Consider the following 20,194-nt stretch of genomic DNA (forward strand, 5'->3'; position numbering starts at 1 on the left):
CACACATACTTGACAAAAGACAGTTCTAAATTTAAACCCTCTCAACAATCAGTTGTTTCAGTGTATTATGATTTATGAGATACAATTTAGTTTTTTTCTGCAATTTAAGTTTTGACAAAAGCAAGGGTGTACCGTGGGATAATTCCGTGTTCTGTTCATGGCCGTCTTCCGCGTTCACACAGGTCAAAAAGGAGGATGCAATCAGACCAGTGTGTGTGTCACATACCAGAATCCTTCACTTATTTGACCCTGTGAGGTGTTCCCCTTTTCACTTAGCTGATCCACTTTCTCAAACAGCTGTCCCCAAAACAATGGATGTCCCTTCGGAGTCGTGAACCTATTGCGTTTGAAGGGATACCTCATTCGTGTCTCCTAAATCAAGTCTGGCCCGTCTCTACTTACTTGATTTCCGTTAATAACTTGTACACATAACAAAGTATGAAATCAAGTGAACTCTTTACACAATATATTCAAGAGCTTGTAAGAGGAGGAAAGATCTGCTTTTAACTCTAAAATTTACTATATAGGACTTCTTGTAAAGATTAAACATGGCGTCTTAAACTGATGTCAAAACATTTCCTAATTTAGGTTTATTTGATTACGTTAATGCATATACACCCTGCAACTGATGGAAAATGTTGCCTTACACAACCTACCTGTGATTTGTAAAAGAATTCTGTTATTAAAAAACTTTAAATTAGCTTCCTAATAACTAAAACTGTCACAGTGTCCTACACTCGTGTATAAGACATACATTACAGATGTGTTTTTACTCAAATTAGAAAGCATATGCTACCATTCATAAAACGATACAGATACAGTTTTATTTTGGAACTCTTTTGTGAAGAAGGGGGGCATCAGCCAGCATAAACATTAAGTAAGCGGCATTTATGATTCTGAATTTCTTGTCGTTATCAAAATTTGACAATTTGAACACGGTGACTGTTTCGCGGTATCAGAGGGAGCCGAACCCGGACGTTGGACAGACTCCAAGTTTCGAATCCTTATCACTTGTGTTTGATGATACGATCTACCTGAGTGTTTAATCTACGTGGGCAAGACCTACTTGACACAGGACGCAATGAATATGCATATATATTACTCATGTCGTTTACAATGTCCATCAAATGACATTGAAAAAGTTTTTGTATGGAAGCCCAGAGTCGTCACACAGCACCAAAGTTGCTAAAAGTGTGATGAAAGTTTCCAGACAATTTCACGTTGGAGAGATTTAAACGGAAAGTTGAGAAAATACTAACTGTTAAAATTGATTACTAAATACACAGAATTTTTCAAATGTATTCAGATTACAAATATCAATATTAAACACTTCGGTATCAGCCAAATTCATTGACAAATGTTCGTATTCTCCAACACACGTCTGTTGTAACTCTGGATTAGAGGTTATATATAACGCTACTAAATATAGTTTTGTTTATCGTATTTCTTTCTATAAAATTAAAGAAGGGTAAAGTACGCAACCAGTAATGCTATGCCATATAATGGTAATCAAAGCTTAAAGTTCTTACTAAAATTAGAAATGATATGCTACCATTCATAAAAGATACAGATGCAGTTTTAGTTTGGAACTATTTCGTGAAGAAGGGGGGCATCAGCCAGCATAAACCTTAAATAAACGGCATTAATGATGCTGAATTTTCTAGTCGTTATCAATTTTTGAGAATTTGAACACGGTGACTGTTTCGAGGTATCAGAGGGAGCCGAACCCGGACGTTGGACAGACTCCAAGTTTCTAATCCTTATCACTTTATCCCCCCCCCCTCCCCCGAATATATTTTATATTTATGTATACATGTTTACATCACAGTTACAGAGAAGAAGGAACATACCATAAGCTATGGGTTCCTGTTGTTTGTTTTATGATAATGTTGTTATCTTTCATCGTCCTTGAATATATCGATTGTTTACTTATCAATCAGATTAATTTATTGTCAGTGTCTGTAAATCTAAGTTCATATAAACAATTGATCAATGGACTCGTCGTTGCATGAACTGAAACAAACTGAGTCAAAATATTGTAAAAGATAATATCTTAATCCTGTTTATTCTGGTGAAACGCAAAAAGTCAACATTCGGTTATAGAAACGTGTTATTGAAAAGCAATTATCTGTGTGCCTCCATTACAAACAAATATCCGTATCTTAACGCTAAGGTGTTATGTGGACCGATTTAAACTTCCAGGTAGACTTAACTACAACGATACTCTCCCACCAAGACTAAAAATATCCTAATAAAGACCAACCATTATTGTCTAACAAAAAGATCAACGCGTTGCTAAACACAAATAGTTCAAATCAAACCGGCTTTTATCGTTGATAACTAACCATTGGAAACAACTCTTTGATAAGATATTGATCGGGTGTGCTCTCCTGTACTGACCTCTAAATCTGAGAGAGAAAATAAAGAGTAATAACGTCTCAAAAACTAAAGTTATTTAACACAAATATGACCAAACCAGAATAATATATTGAGAGCCGTACAGACGGTACAGGGTATGTGTGTGGTATTGCAGCACAGACGGTCTAGGTAAACATGTGTGTCGTTTTGCCGTACAGACGGTCGTGGTATGCGTGTCGTTTTGCCGAACTGTCGGTTTCGCGGAACACGATCGGGCATTACTTGGAATTTCCCCCGCAATGCAGCTTGGGAACTTCCGATAGGTGTTTCCCCTTCTGTTTTAGTAACCTGAATGATGCGGTCGTCAGACTGAATGACGAAGGCAGTGCAACCAATTTGAGTGAGAAGCGTAAACTGATTTACTCGGGTACCGCCCTTTTGTAAATAGAGGCACTGTTTATAAATAATCCGTAGTTTCGAATGTTTTGATTTTTTTAAGTCATTAAAATAAATAACATTTTAGTCTTAAAATTATTTTTAGTATGTATGTTAAATTATCAGTTGCAGATATTATAAAATTTTCAGGTAAATCATCAATTTGAGAGCCGTACAGACGGTATAGGTATATGTGTCGTATTGCAGCATAGACGGTCTAGGTAAACATGTGTGTCGTTTTGCCGTACAGACGGTCGTGGTATGCGTGTCGTTTTGCCGAACTGTCGGTTTCGCGGAACACGATCGGGCATTACTTCGAATCTCCCCCGCAATGCAGCTTTTGTAAATAGAGGCACTGTTTATAAATAATCCGTAGTTTCGAATGTTTTGATTTTTTTAGGTCATTAAAATAAATAACAGTTTAGTCTTAAAATTATTTTTAATATGTATTTTAAATTATCAGTTGCAGATATTATAAAATCTTCAGGTCAATCTTCAATTTGAAACAGCTTCATCATGCAGATTATAAAGAAAACGTAAAGTCAAAATGTTTGATTCATCCGAAGTTCATGTAATATTTGTGGGTTTATATATCGTAGTGCTACCCTTCAAGTATATATAAATCAAATATTATATGTATGTGATGCTTATTTAACTGATTTTGAATCATGTGAACTTGAATGTCAGTCAATGTCGTTCAGTTTAACAAACTCCGCACCCATTTACGCCACCATAGTACTGTACTTACCAGATTGCATTAACGCAGGACATATGGTTATTCAGGAGAAGAGGTTCGAAAAAATAACATATTTAGGCTAAATTAAATTGAATTAACTTGGTAATCCTTCATCCGAGCATGCTTATAGCTAAATATCATCACTGTAGGCCTGGATATTCAGAGTACGTTCGTTGAGGCGCATTTAAGTCTCAATATCGTTATTGTAATCTGAATCATTGCCATTGAGTTTACAAAAATGGCTCAAGTGCACACTTGTTAATACCGAATCGGAAACTATTCAAGTACTTCTCTGTTAGAAGATAAGTGAATAACAATATCGTATTTAAGTACATACTTACAGCTGCCAACAACCATAATGCATCGGGGTAATAATGTAATGATCTATTTTCCATGTGTACAGCTCGTATTTAACAAGCTGAAGAAACCATACACAGTTGTCAGGTACGCTTTTTCTTTTCCTACTTCATATCGTCACTTTTTGCTTTTAAAAGATAGCTCCCTTCAAACGACAGGACGAGGGATTGTAACCAAATTCGAATTAATTGGTCAACTGGGCCCAAAAGTAGAGAAAGCGGGAATTGATTTGTCAAAAATGCTGTTTGAATGATGACTCAGAGATAAACAAACAACAGCCACCTGTAGACAAATGCATCCATGTTACCCATATACTCTCATCCTCTGCATGGTACTGTATATGTACAAATACGAACCTGCCGACATTGATCCTGACAGCATTTACAATAATTGCAGGGGAGGGGGGGGGGGGGGGGGGGGGGACATTTGGTATAGGATTGTTATACCGTCAGAGGGAAAATAGATATGATACGAAATAGATGAGGCTAGATATGACAGGCGGACACCTATACCTGCACATATACGTATTGGAAAAACTAATAGTAAGTATATCCTAGTCATTACAAAAAGATATAAGAAAAGTTTCAAGGTGAAGAAATATTATGTCATTTTAAAAATCAAAACAATGGGAAGCTTGTATTATTAATCATGATGGGGAAATATTTCCGTTTGTGATTGTGGTGTCTCCTTTTTTGCAGCTTTTTTCTCTATAGTGTGCTGGTTATGATTAAGACCTGATATATGTTCTCCATTTGATTCTGTGTGACATTTAAATGATCTTTAGAAATCAAAACAAAGTTTGTGTTAACCTACTACTGTTTGTTATAGTAAAACATATTGTTAGTAGTATTGTGATTTTAATGTTAAACAAATGGTCAAAATAAATTATCTGTTTTTATGGAGAGTTTGGTCATCCTTCAACACTAGGGCATAGGGATTTGGTGTAAATGCATAATATGTCACACAGTAGTAGTTGCTCAGAAATATGGAGTAAAACTGGATGTGGTAATTCTTTTGGATCTAAAAAAAGTAGAGCACACGTTTAGTGACCAAAATTACAAGATATAGCCCGATTTTACATTATCACTTCAAAGCAAGTCTTTTGAGAAGTAATACATACATGTCTGGATATCCCTAACTCAATAATCTGACTGAAGTATAAAACTAAATATCACATCTTAGTTGTAAAACCTGCCTACTCATATTTCATATATTACTACACAAACGCAATAGACAAACACAGCGGGATGGTAAACACTCTTCAAATACTTCCTTGTCACTGGATAACTTAATTACACTCTCTAACTCGAGTACCTACTTAGTGCTGACCTCGTCAACAAAACATTGAGGTGATAATGTGATGATATATTTTCTAATTCTAAAGCGTATATTTTACCAGCTGCAGAAAATAGTATAGACATTTGCTTTGTACGAAGGGAATATTTTGTTCTATCAATGAATACTTTGTCAATTGTTGATTACATTACAAACGCTATTAAATAACTTAGATCTATTAAACAAGAACAACAGATAGCGTGATGATATGAAATAACATTTTATCTAAATTAGTGACATTGACAGATAAATGAAAATGTACTGATGAACAATATGATGTTGATCGTTATGCTCCTATGAAATACAGTGGGTACATGTACAATGAATGGTGTTGTATATCCCATGTCGTTCAGTCCACTTTACATATCGGCAAGAGGAATATCACCAAAACGTATGTAACATCTCTGGTATCAAATGACATGAACTAATGAATATTTATAGTATACTTAATGCAAACAGAAAACTTTGGTTTTTGGTCATAGCACTTCTTTATGTGTTGCTCCTTGTACTGTCATCTGTGTAAGGCACATCAGTTTGTGTTCAAGAAGTGGACGTCTACTGTCACGTTGATACGCAAAAACACTGTGATACAAAATGTACGTTTATCTCACTATCGGAACCTTTTTCAAACGACGATGAAAACGGTTAAGAACGCCACTGGTAATCGTGCACCCGAGTGTTCCGAGAACGGTCAACAATCGATTGTGCGATTTTATAGTAAAGCCACGCCATCCTTACTTTGACCACAATTGAACCAAAGACACGTCAGTTTTGTAATAGAACAATATCAGACCATACGTTTAAAGTACGTTTTCTGCCAAAAACATTCCAAGTATTTGATTGGCCATTTGCCTGAAGATACATCTGAAGCCCGTTGTATGTAAAAATGATGCACTGCCTATGCTTGACTGTTCCAGGATTCAATTTTATACGACAGTATTTTTCCAACAAGTTCAAATCCTTCATGTATTTGCATACCGTCTCGATCCTAAAAACAGAATTGGACAAAATAAGCATTCTCAGAAATCGAGTGGATTCACGTCACTAATGCACTATGTTTGACCATTGATCTAGTAGTACCTTGCATGTATTTGGAATTGTCATTTTAGATTAGCATTTCACACTTTTTGTCAATTAGTTGTCGCTTTTAAAAAAGCTGCATTATAGTATAAGTCTGCTATACATATTTCCAGTTACATATAGATACAACTAGCCTGTATTGTTTTTAAACAACTAACCTTCGTCTACCTGTAGTTGTTCGTATTCGTGTGTAACTGAAACGCCCTGTAGTGGTTCGTAGTTTTTCCTGTGGACACAAATCTCAAATTAATACCACAGAACTGTTTTAGAAATACCTCTTGATGTGAAAACGGATCAATTTGAGTCTCCAAAATATATACTTTAAAACCGGAAAGCCAGATTTGTAACATAAACAGTATAAGCTGACGTATGTGTGTTTTGAAGCGTACATATATATTATATCTAAAGTCAAATAAAATTAACTCCCACCTTTCATTTTCCGTAATGGCATCTTCGTTCCCTGCGAATGTCAACTTTGATATTATACATTAATGCATTATCCTGGCTGTTAACTAATCTAATAGACTGATCAATATATCATATTTATTAAAGATAGACAACCAAAATGACAAGTAAATTAAAATAGCCTTGAAAAAAAAATATTGATGCAGGACTTGCTTAATTTGACATGCATAACTATGCAGCAATTAAGCAAATTCCATTTGCGTTGTAAGGTGCAAAAAAAGGATTTAGTTTGAACTTGTGATATAAACGTTTGGTTTTAGTTGCTCGAGGCTACAATCCATATTTCGCAACCGATTCCGTATCCGAAAGATTGCTCCGAATATCGTGATTTCCATAATATATGTCGGTTTATGAAAGATAAATCTACAATAGAGGGTTTCTAAAATTGATCACGATTACGATTTATGATCATCAAGCTGTTATGGTGGCGGATGTTTTGATAATGCTAATAAGTGTGCCATGTTGGTTCGATGTGTATCTTCCCCGGTACACGCGTTTCCTTGCTGTTACCATGCAAGTGTGGAAACAGGGTTAATGTAATTACATCATGTATAAAGTGTATGAAATTGCAAATATCTTCAAAGTGTTTATGCGCCTAAAAATAGCCTAGCTGTTGCGTTATCAGCGCAAAGCTGTAAAAACCTAAATACCTGAAGCTACTAATAAAGATGCACGGTATGTAAAAATTGACTTACCACCGGAGATGTCTTCGTAGGGAGACGGCTGCTGGATTTCATTTGGATTCAGTTCTTGGTAGTGCGATTTGCTTTAAAGCGCATAAAAGAATATATATATATTACTTGAATGCAATGCATATTTATCAATAAGTTATTAACACTGTTTGTATGTTCCTTTCACATATGAACCTTGGTGATAAATTGTAAAATTATTATCATCATCATCATAATAATAGTATTAACGTTGCTTTGCTTAACGACGTAGAAATAGGGATAAACGTATTCAGATACGCACCGATTAAAGATGAAAGATTTTCTATTTAATTTTACACAATTATATGTGTATATTATTAATACTTTTATAATTATATGCATACCTTTCTTCAATTTGTGCCTGCTCGTTTCCTGAAAAAAAGCGTCGTAATACTCTTACGTCAATGTCCATGACATGGTGTGTCACATTTATAACCATACTAAACATTTCTAGCTACACACTTATTGTGTATCATCATCTAATAGATACAAACCTGTACACACATTCCAAATGCATGCAATACCTTGCAATAATGTAATAAGTACACGCTAATTTAATAACCCACTCGCAATTTTGATATCGAATTGTGGCTTTGTTGATTTTGGTATTCAAACTTTTGTTCTCTCTCTCATACATGTGATGTATTCTTTTTAGTGATATCAGAAGAAAACCTAAATTAATTCGATTTTGTTTTAAATATCTTAGTTAACAGATTGGATACCACATGAAGAGAAACATAAGAGTTATAAGAAAATACTGTATAGTGTACATATACAGTTGTGCATTAATGAGTATGTACTGATATAAGGATTGGAGTAGATTTCCTCATATCCTTGTGATTGCAAATAAAGAGAGCTAGGGTCTGTTAAAACGTCTGTGCATTTTCTTTCACTTGAACAAAACATACATTTATGACTTACAAACCTATTTGATTAAACAGAAACAGAGGTTACACAATACCGAAAATTTGACTCGTTTCTTTTTCATATAACACACATACAAAAAAACACAAATAAAATCAGTTGAAATAAAACAAAAGCAGTCAAAATTGGATATACTCCTTCAGACGTTTCAGATGTACTCACTGGTGTCCTTTATGGAGTGCTGTGTCAGTTCTTGCTCATGGGGTGGAACATTGTTTCCGCCAGTGAAGCTGAACATGACAGAACAAATATTACCATTTATAATTGGTTGTATAGTTAATTCTTAACAATACGTTTACATAGTCTCGCATTTTCTTTTTCTTTCTATTTTATTTTTGTTTATTTGTTTAATTGTTATTTTTTTGTAATAAGGATCATTTAATATGTAGCCGATGTATGAGGCATCATTTAGCGAAAACATATGTGTACCATATATCTGTATGCTATACTGTTGTGTATCGTCATAACAATTGCAGTTATCGTAATACTGTCAATGTCATTGATGAACTGATGCTAGGTTTTCCCTTGAAACCAAGAGTATTGAGAGACGATTAATGTTTATTGTTTCGACTTGCGTGTAATATATTGTTCTGAAACAAATTTGTAGTCATGAATCAAAACATTGAATACTGTCTATTACTTTTTTCTCTCTCTGTAGTATAGATTAATCATCGAAATTCGAAAATCTCGTAAATTGGAAATACCATACCGATTAGTTATTAATAGCTCAAAACATTTTCTGTATATTCTTACCATCCTGAAAGTAACCGCCTATCTGAGGAAACAAAAATAACCACGATGTAACCACAGTAACGACAGATAACCATAAATGGTGTAAAAAAGATAAAAAAAACTATTATTTTACATATAAAAAATATATATATATGCAATAATTATCAAAGTTACATTTATGGACTTGAATGACTCCAAAAACCTAATGTATTTAGCATTTACATAGTCATGTAAGCGATAATAATATGCATTATGCAATGTAACTGTCTGTACTTACATATGACAACGATCAATGTCACCGCTATGACAACCACCACAACACAAAGGACAGACACGGAGATCAGGGCAGCTGTAGTCGAATGTAACTTCTCAGTACAGTCATCGCCGACTTGGTACAGCAACGGAATAATGAGCAAAATATATATTTTTTTTAAATAAACACTCGATAAATTGTTTATAAAGCAGAGACAACTGTTTGTCTTTTTGTAATATTCCAAGGTAGCTGTTTAGTTGTTGACAAACAAGTAGCGCCTGTTACATTCTTGTAAGTGAGGCAAACAAAAAAAATAATGTTTCAATACGACAGTTACATGCTTTTATCTGGATTTTTTCCCCATATATTTGGTATTGTGTTAACGAGTTATTGTTGTTTATGTAAGGTAAAATATACATCAGTTTAACTTACAATTCGTTGAAATGTTAGCAGAAATCTGATCACTTAAGCCAATATCGTTTTGAGAATAAAGCCGGATATAGTATGTGGTATCCGGTGTCAATCCTTCTATCGTATACGACATAACGGATTCCTGGCTATCCGGAATAGCGTCCAAGTCGCTGTAGTCCATGATGACGTCAGACTTGTAGCTAATCACAAACGTCTGTACCTGTTCCTCGTCTGACCCGCGGATCCACTGCACGGTGATGCTACTGCTTGTTACGCGCTTTTGTAACAGGTAAAGAGGTGTTAATGGTGGACCTGCAATTTTTTTTTATTATTCAATCTAGACATTTGTACATTTTTAGTACAAAAAAGTAACATCAAACTGCTTATGAAATTAAAGAACGTGTCAAAATTAGTAAATTCTGTCAAAGGAAGGATGTGGTTGTTAAGGGAATAATTAAGGCAATATGGAAAACAAGTTGGCATAGTTTGACAAAATAGTGGCAATGAAATGTTGAAATCTGATTTTTAAACTTCGGTTGTAAGATACATCAAATGTTAAATGTAACACAACTGATGTGGACTTTTCTGCTGATTTATCAGAGGGATAAGAATATGCCATCCGAAACTGAGTTCTCTCTCTCTCTCTCTCTCTCTCTCTCTCTCTCTCTCTCTCTCTCTCTCTCTCTCTCTCTCTCTCTCTCTCTCTGATAGTCAACGATACCATAATATCATGAACATATCGTTCGTGGTTTGTTTACATTGACGTCGTTTCAATACAACAATAATGCATGGGTATGGCTTTGTTTAATTTCATAACATAAAGAAACATTAATTCTGTTCAATACACGATTTACCTGCTATGAGCAATGCTACTGTATGGTTCGTGGTCCCCAGACTGTTTTCTATTGTCACGGTGTAATCACCGAAGTCCTCTTCAGTCAATGTATTGATTGTCAGTGCGGCGATGTAACCTTTGACCTTTACATCTTCCCCATAGAACGACATTAGTAGAGACCTACTACCTAGAGAGACGGCAGATCTGTCAGGGGGAAGTATTCTCCCTGGACCCCTGGTCCACGTGACGTCACTGGAGCTGACCGCTGGTTGGCTGTAAAACTCTACCTCGATAGTTGCATTGTTCCCAATCTGTATCTTGACCACAATATTTTTAGTTACTACCACAGGAGGAGCTGAAATATTAAATATCATAATAATATAACACATTCCAAATATATAAAGAAAATTATAAATTCATATGTTTCTTCCATGATTTATTTTCTCCACAACAGGAGGAGCTGTAGACACTTGCATGTTTCAAAGACTTACATTTTAACAGTTCTGTGAAAAAAAATCTAGGATTTTTAATCACGTAAAATAAAGAAACATTCATAGAATTAAACAAAACTGGACTAGTTTTGAAATAAACGTTTCAAAAAATGAAAAAAAAAGTCGTGCACAATATTGAAACCAGATAGGTTAAGTATGAATCATTTATCTGTAACATATACTTAAGTTGTCCTATTCTACATTTTTGAATATTTCCACCCTTGATAGAACTAGGATCCACATTTTTATTTTGAAAATATCTGAGATACCAAGGAATAGTCCAATTAAAGTTCAAAGTATACATATTACTATCTACCGCTGTAAACAATTCAGATACTATGTCCACACATTGTATGCATTGACTTTCAACAAATCTACGTGAAAATTAGTCTTATGTTACAAATACGAGTCTGAAAGTATTCGAAAATGATCAATGTTGACTTCAAAGCCATGATAATAAAAAAAAAATGTTACATGTAAGCATTGCTGACTAAACTTTCACATTTTCCGGGTATTTCACTTCATGTTTTTCATTTTTGTTTACTATTCATTATAGATTAATTGCTTCGTAGAGAAACAGATTGAAGATATTTAATTTCTTGTTTCTATGTACCTACTGCATCAAAAACAGAGTCGGACTTAAAGAAGAACACAATTTAGATATTATTTACCTTCTACAGTTAAGAAGACAGAGCCGGAATTATAGAAAGACGAGTCTGGTATATTGTTGGAGGCTTCACATACATAGTACCCCGTGTCCTCATACCGTCTGGTAACACCGGGGTCAGGCAGGGTCAGGACAGATTGTAAGGGGCTGGAACTTCCGGTCAAATGACGTATCTCTGTACCATCTTCTGCTGTGTGTCGCCACTGACCAAACTGGTAGGTGTCCGGGTTACCGTCTGGTACACACGTCAGAACCCTGTGGGACGACGTGTAGGTGGTGTTTGTGTAATTCACGTGGATATCAGGAGGATCTGTATAAGAAAACAACATTGTATTGCCATCTATGTTACGGTGTATACTTATCATAAAGATAATATTAAATGAAGATCACGTGCAGACTCCATGGCACACCAGTGTTTCCATATCGAGTATGTAAATTTTCGGTATAATGACAAAGCCACTCACACGTGACCATCTGGGTGTACTCATATACTTTCGTAAGCTCTTCCGTTTTTCCTCTCCATTTATTCATTAATTAATAGCAACTAGGGTATTGTTCTAGTTTTGAAATTTCATGGACAATTTCACTTTCTGAAATTATAGAGAAAGGATTATCAACCTAGGACAAATGATAAACTATATGTCTTTGAAGAAGATATCATCAAACAACTTTGCCACTTGCACTATATTTGCTATTATGCGTGTGAAATTGACGGAGCAATTGGCGTGACACCTCTTAATTGACACCTCCATTCAGAATAACAAGTCACGAACAACTGATCTGATTACACAACGTTCCAGTGCCAAATAGAAGAAATATTTTGTTTTGCATTAAATCCCTGTAGCGTTACAATAACAAACGTTTGTAAACAATTTTGTTTGTATAATTTCATTCATAAACTATATTCTTGTATACGTTATACAGTAGCAAGGCTAATTTGCTATGTCATGCACATTTTTAAGGGTACAAATGTTCATAGATATGCCAAAACCAAAGATTTGATATTATGTAGATATTGCCTTAAGTTTGAGTTATCGTTTCAAAAAGGGAAATGAGATTCCGTTTTCAGCTTCACGTACGTAGTTTGCATTGAATGTCCGGGTATCATTGCGCTTTAGTTGCCTCAAGCAAATACGTGTTGCCCTTACTTAACGGTAACCCATTTGTCCCATTGTTTACCGTGTTTTAGTCATGATGTACTCACAGAAAACTGATATATTGCGTCCTACTGACTCAATCCCTCAAGACAAAGCCTGGATACTGACTCTACAGTACACAGACTTCCAATTGTCCTGACGGGTGACCGGGAGTGTTAGATAAGGATATACTTAAACAATACTGTTATGTTGCGTCCTACTGACTCAATCCCCCCAAACAAGGCCTGGTTACTAGCTATACAGTACACAGACTACCCATTTTCCTGACGGGTGACCGGGAGTGTCTGATATTATATACTTACACAATACTGTTATACTGTGTTGTACTGACGCAATCCCTCCAGACAAGGCCTGGTTACTGGCTATACAGTACACAGACTTCCCATTGTCCTGACGGGTGACCGGAAGTGTCTGATATGATATACTTACACAATACTGTTATACTGTGTTGTACTGACGCAATCCCTCCAGACAAGGCCTGGTTAATGGCTATACAGTGCACAGACTTCCAATTGTCCTGACGGGTGACTGGGAGTGTCTGATATGACATACTTACACAATACTGTTATACTGTGTTGTACTGACGCAATCCCTCCAGACAAGGCCTGGTTAATGGCTATACGGCCTGGTTAATGGCTATACAGTACACAGACTTCCAATTGTCCTGACGGGTGACTGGGAGTGTCTGATATGATATACTTACACAATACTGTTATACTGTGTTGTACTGACGCAATCCCTCCAGACAAGGCCGGGTTACTGGCTATACAGTACACTGACTAACCATTGTCCTGACGGGTGACTGGGAGTATTATATATATATATGGTATACTTACATAATACTGTTATACTGTGTCGTACTGACTTAATCCCTCCCGACAAGACCTGGTTACTGGCTATACAGTACACAGACTTCCCATTGTCCTGACGTGTGACTGGTAGTGAAAGTGTTGACGTCACGGTGTAGGTATCTGATGCAATGTCCTTTACTTTGACCTCTGTGGGATTGTTGGACAGCCGTGTTCCGCCAACATTCCACTCAATATCGGCCGCTGGTCTACTTCCTGTAGACACACACACCACTTGTAGGTTCCTATTTTCGGTCTGGGACAACCGGTCCGATATTGTAGGCTGTCTGGGTTTTACTAGAATACATTAGTGAAACTAGATGGAAATGGACGAGGATAAATTGTACTTAAATTATGACGACAAAACTAATTTGATGACTGGTCAACGCTGTACTACTATACTGACATGTAAACACACTTTATACTTACAATTACTAAATGCTCACAATCTAAGTATACCAACACACTGATGGTATGATGACTGGTCAGGACTGGACTACTAGACTGACATGCATACAAACACTATACTCACAATATAGATATACCAACACACTGGTAGTCTGAGGACTGGTCAGGGATGAACTATTACTCTATACTCACAATATAGGTATACCAACACAATGGTAGTCTGTGGACTGGTCAGGGATGGACTGTTACTCTATACTCACCATATAGGTATACCAACACAAAGGGGGTCTGAGGACTGGTCAGGAATGGACCATTACTATATACTCACAATATAGGTATACCAATACACTGGTGGTCTGGGGACTGGTCAGGGATTGACTAATACTCTATACTCACAATATAGGTATACCAATACACTGGTGGTCTGGGGACTGGTCAGGGCTGGACTATTACTCTATACTCACAATCTAAGTATACCAACACACTGATGGTATGATGACTGGTCAGGGCGGGACTACTAGACTGACATGTAAACAGACACTATACTCACAATCTAGGTATACCGACAAACTGGTAGTCTGGGGACTCGTCAGGAATTGACTATTACTGTTTACTCACAATATAGGTATACCAATACACTGGTAGTCTGGGGACTGGTCAGGGATGGACTGTTACTCTATACTCACCATATAGGTATACCAACACAAAGGGGGTCTGAGGACTGGTCAGGGATGGACTATTACTCTATACTCACAATCTAGGTATACCAACACACTGGTAGTCTGAGGACTGGTCAGGGATTGACTATTACTCTATACTCACAATCTAGGTATACCAACACACTGGTAGTCTGAGGACTGGTCAGGAATGGACTGTTACTCTATACTCACCATATAGGTATACCAATACACTGATAGTCTGAGGACTGGTCAGGGCTGGACTACTAGCTTGACACGTATACCCATTTTATACTCACAATCTAGGTATACCAACACACTGGTGGTCTGAGGACTAGTCAGGGCTGGACTATTAGACTGACATGTATATATAGCCCTGTCGTCTGTCCGGGTTAACACTTTTGTGTACTGTACTGTATTTTCTGAGGTCACAAGCGTGGCGCCATCTTTGATCCATGACACATTATTGACTGGAACACCACCACGTGCGTTACACGTTAAGGTAATATTGGTGTCCTCTGTACCTATTGTTCTGTTCTGTCCACCAACACTAACAGTGTTCTCGATTACAGGAAAGGCTGGAGGAACTACACAATAGAAAGCAATGTTAAAATAATGTGAATTTAAATATTGTGTTTGTCACCAGTTTACGCATAACTAACTGACCTGTATTTGTTCTAAACTTAATGTTCTATTATGATTGAAATTATTGGTTGTTGTTCTCTCCACAAAATATCACCAATGATATCATGTGAAAGTTTGTTGACAGTAATTCATGCAAGTATGCATGTTATGACTGTGCATGTTGGAGTGTTTATAAAGTCAGTCGCCCGTGGTACTGTCTGTTATACATATCGCCTGAACGGAAGACACCCGAGTACAAGAAAGCAACCTCCAATCCACGGAATCATGCCAGTTTGATTATTTAAAGCCTCGATTTGATGATTTAATTATTACAAACAATTTCGAAGTTTAAACCAGCACAACTTGCTGTAAAAAAAGACTTACTGCCGTCACGAAAGCATTTTCACAACGACGTTATCGCCGCATTTTTTCCAAAGGTATTGATTGATAATATTGTGTATTCCCCTTTTAAGATAATATTAATTTATAATAACTTCCTATTTGTATAGTCCTTCCAATACATCTGTATCCTCCAAGGCTAGCTATTAGGCTAATAGCAAAAAAGTCTTGATTTCGTATACACAATGTAGAACTTTTCCTTCTTCTTATAATGGTATATGACGAAAGCAAATAACATACAACAACGAAATGCATAGTGCTTGTTTTAACTCAAGGCCATAACAAGATAACATAAACTGTTGAAATATTGACACTTATTTGTCGCATATATCGAAATATTAAGAAACGGCTTTGCCGAATTGTGTTGAGATAGCCGTTGGTTATAGCTCCTTTACTATCGTTAGTAACCAGTTTCAATTTACATTAGTATATAACTTGTTAACACGTTTTACTCATGTTTTCAACGTTTGTGTTATGCTTATTTATAAATGTTTCAGTGAAATAATGGCAACTGTGCCGAAGATGATTAAATACTTAGACGCTCTTTTGATATTAACATAATGCTAGTTCGTTGATGATAATAATTCACAGTTAAGAACATTCAATAACAATTTACAATTTTAATATTGTGAAATATAATATCTCCACGCCAAACATTGTACAGGTATATAATCGTGTTAACGATACTTTGTTTGCCGTTTCCTAAGATACGTTACCATGCCACTGCGTCGTACCATTCAAACACCACATATCATTATAAATCGATGGCACAATTCGGAGGATACAAGAGAAACATAGGCACGATTCGGAGGATACAAGAGAAACATAGGCACAATTCGGAGGATACAAGAGAAACATAGGCACAATTCGGAGGATACAAGAGAAACATAGGCACAATTCGGAGGATACAAGAGAAACATAGGCACAATTCGGAGGATACAAGAGAAACATAGGCACAATTCGGAGGATACAAGAGAAACATAGGCACAATTCGGAGGATACAAGAGAAACATAAGCACAATTCGGAGGATACAAGAGAAACATAGGCACAGTTCGGATGATACAAGGGAAACATAATCACAGTTCGGAGGATACAAGGGAAACATAGGCACAGTTCGGAGGATACAAGGGAAGCATAGGCACAATTCGGAGGATACAAGAGAAACATAGGCACAGTTCGGATGATACAAGGGAAACATAGACACAGTTCGGAGGATACAAGGGAAACATAGGCACAGTTCGGAGGATACAAGAGAAACATAGGCACAATTCGGAGGATATAAGAGAAACATAGGCACAATTCGGAGGATATAAGAGAAACATAGGCACAATTCGGAGGATATAAGAGAAACATAGGCACAATTCGGAGGATACAAGAAAAACATAGGCACAGTTCGGAAGATCCAAGAGAAACATAGGCACAATTCGGAGGATATAAGAGAAACATAGGCACAATTCGGAGGATATAAGAGAAACATAGGCACAATTCGGAGGATACCAGATAAACATAGGCACAATTCGGAGGATACAAGAGAAACATAAGCACAATTCGGAGGATACAAGAGAAACATAAGCACAATTCGGAGGATACAAGAGAAACATAGACACAATTCGGAGGATACAAGAGAAACATAAGCACAATTCGGAGGATACAAGAGAAACATAGACACAATTCGGAGGATACAAGAGAAACATAGACACAATTCGGAGGATACAAGAGAAACATAGGCACAATTCGGAGGATACCAGATAAACATAGGCACAATTCGGAGGATAATTGAAAAACATAGGCACAATTCGGAGGATACAAGAAAAACATAGGCACAGTTCGGAAGATACAAGAGAAACATAGGCACAATTCGGAGGATACAAGAGAAACATAGGCACAATTCGGAGGATACAAGAGAAACATAGGCACAATTCGGAGGATACAAGGGAAACATAGGCACAATTCGGAGGATACAAGGGAAACATAGGCACAATTCGGAGGATACAAGAGAAACATAGGCATAATTCGGAGGATACAAGAGAAACATAGGCACGATTTCTATTTCAAGCCTTCAATTTTAATAAACAATCAGTTCTGTAGTTAACAATGATAATACATATTTGATACTTACTGTACAGTAGTAGATGATAGAATGTGTCTGTAAGTACTATGCTACATTTGTACTCCCTGATGTCTGTTAATTGTACGTCACTGATCTGTAGGTTGTATGTCGCGTCCTGTGTTGTCACGTTCAGTCTGGTTCTCAAAGAATCTTGTATGTCGGGGTTCATTTGTGCTCCAATAGTGTAAATAAACAGAATGGAAGTGACAGACCACGATGCTCTACCACCAGTATAATTACACTGTAATGTTTTAGTCCCGCCAAGTCGGGTATACACTGGCCTTGCTGATGTCACACCTGAAAATAATACAACCTTATGATATATTCAGTACATGATGGCATCAATGATATACATCAATACGTTAATTGGCCATATGCTCCCCTTAAAGTATAACACAGATTAACAATTAAATCGACTACGGACCGTGTTTATTTTGTCAAATCCCCATGGACAAACTGAAGTAGTAAAGTTTGTGGTGGGACATTTTGATGTTCAATAATCACCTGCTGCCTATGTTGTTATATGACAAAAACGATCGTGAACATGCACTAAGTTACCTTAAATATTTTAAATGAAATGCAGTTTGGAAGTGCTTCACTATCACAAACGAAAACTAAATCGTTTTGTGAATGTATTATTAGTTACGGATTATCTCTGTACCTTGCGTAACAACCATCTGTATATCCGCTGTCCCGTCCACTGTACACGTATATATCCCCGTATCACTGGACCGGAACTCTGTAAACGTCAGTGTATAACTCCCTCCCGTATGACGGGCAGATATCCGGGGTTTAACACCGTCATCTAGACCAGCCTCCACTGTGGTACCCGTGACATACAGGGTACCTCCCGGTCCTGTCCAGGTCAGTGTAGTGGCCTGATCATCAGCCGTACAGGTCAGTGTAACGGGTGCGTTACTCTGGACATACACAGGTGTGATGGCTTGACCTGATGCAATGCATACATTCTTAATACAAATTTAATAACATAAATACAGATAAGAAACGGCACATTTAGCGTTGTCAAATGATGCTGAGATACAAGGATGATAACGTCTTCAACAAAATCAAATTGTCAACTTCCAGAATAAGTACAACACGCAAGACGAACTTCATGCAGAACACAAAAAAATGAACAAAAGCAAAATGTGCTGTTATATCTATCGATGGATATAACTGCAAAAAGTTACATTTGCAATGACATATGGATTTGTTGTAATAAACTAAATCATTGTAACAAATGCACATTTGGTATATATCTAAATTCAGATATACACTGAACTATTTATACTGTCGTTAGATTTTTCTTTTTGAGAAAATATGCAGTACAAACGCCTTATTCTAATTATCTACACTGTACCCGGTTTAACTAAGGTAAAGGGGAAAACCTGTAAAACACTGATATACGTGCTATAAATAGACTGACATTGGGTATCTGGATTGTTTACTAGGTCATAATGGGGGACGTTAAACACAGCACACATACAATCAAGCAGGATTGCTTGATCTATCACATTGTGCAATGTATTAATAAACTCAGCATAATTGATTGAATGTTAAACGAATAAAATGCCACTTACCTCGTACAGTAACTTGTATGGAAGTTAATATACATATAATTGTGAGAAACATGTTGTAACCCAACTACGACCTAGCTGTGTTGTGAATAGTTAAAATGACCGGGCCTCTCTATCAGGAAGTATTAGTCCTGGTATCATAACAAATATGTCTGTGTAAGGTAGCCTACATATAAACCGTTGTTGATTTGTTGTCAATTATCCTTCGCAATGATACCATCAATATGTCTTGAACATGTTATCTCTTTCTTGTGAAATACTTATCATATAATATAGAAGCAACATTTTCGTTCTAGCAGTGCCTTACATAAACTCAAACCTAAACATCCATGTACTTTGCTATGCTAGGAAAGGGTATTTTCCTTTTACATACTAAATACTTAAATTAAGGCGATACAAAACAGATAAATATAGATATACAAATTATTATAATTGTTCCTCTATTAATTGCACTAAACGTGGAAATGGCGTTGGATGACAACTCGCAAAGCAAATATATAATAATAATAATAATGATTCGAGGTTCTTAGAAACCGCTTTATCACAACCTAGTTCGTAGGTCGTCTTAAAACGGTTAACAAATTATTATCCGTGGTTATAGGGC

At 36.5% G+C, this 20,194-nt stretch overlaps 1 protein-coding gene across 1 annotated transcript; it reads right to left on the reverse strand.

The window, feature by feature from the left end:
* Window positions 1–5,425: 5,425 nt before the first annotated feature.
* Window positions 5,426–19,715, reverse strand: LOC110453264 (titin-like). Its single transcript, XM_021502146.1, has 16 exons — window positions 19,594–19,715; window positions 18,675–18,962; window positions 18,023–18,310; window positions 15,179–15,466; window positions 13,783–14,091; window positions 11,794–12,099; window positions 10,651–10,986; window positions 9,818–10,108; window positions 9,410–9,520; window positions 9,154–9,175; window positions 8,563–8,630; window positions 7,821–7,848; window positions 7,462–7,532; window positions 6,731–6,761; window positions 6,460–6,527; window positions 5,426–6,209 (listed from the first exon to the last, which is right to left on the reverse strand). Exons 1-16 carry the CDS (start codon window positions 19,643–19,645, stop codon window positions 6,184–6,186), a joined length of 2,583 nt encoding a protein of 860 aa, XP_021357821.1. The 5' UTR covers window positions 19,646–19,715; the 3' UTR covers window positions 5,426–6,183.
* Between the last annotated feature and the right edge of the window lie 479 nt (window positions 19,716–20,194).

This window comes from Mizuhopecten yessoensis, unplaced genomic scaffold (assembly GCF_002113885.1).
Source record: "Mizuhopecten yessoensis strain PY_sf001 unplaced genomic scaffold, ASM211388v2 scaffold7213, whole genome shotgun sequence".
In the NCBI taxonomy this organism is placed as follows: domain Eukaryota; kingdom Metazoa; phylum Mollusca; class Bivalvia; order Pectinida; family Pectinidae; genus Mizuhopecten; species Mizuhopecten yessoensis.

What these genes read in the sequence shown, in the direction of transcription:
- LOC110453264 (XM_021502146.1), bottom strand. Translation starts at nt 19,645, where the DNA reads ATGTTTCTCACAATTATATGTATATTAACTTCCATACAAGTTACTGTA. An exon ending in GACATTGATCGTTGTCATAT is followed by an intron (nt 9,176 to 9,409) that starts GTAAGTACAGAC and finishes TTGTTTCCTCAG; the next exon opens with ATAGGCGGTTACTTTCAGGA. An exon ending in AGGCGGTTACTTTCAGGATG is followed by an intron (nt 8,631 to 9,153) that starts GTAAGAATATAC and finishes TGTCATGTTCAG; the next exon opens with CTTCACTGGCGGAAACAATG.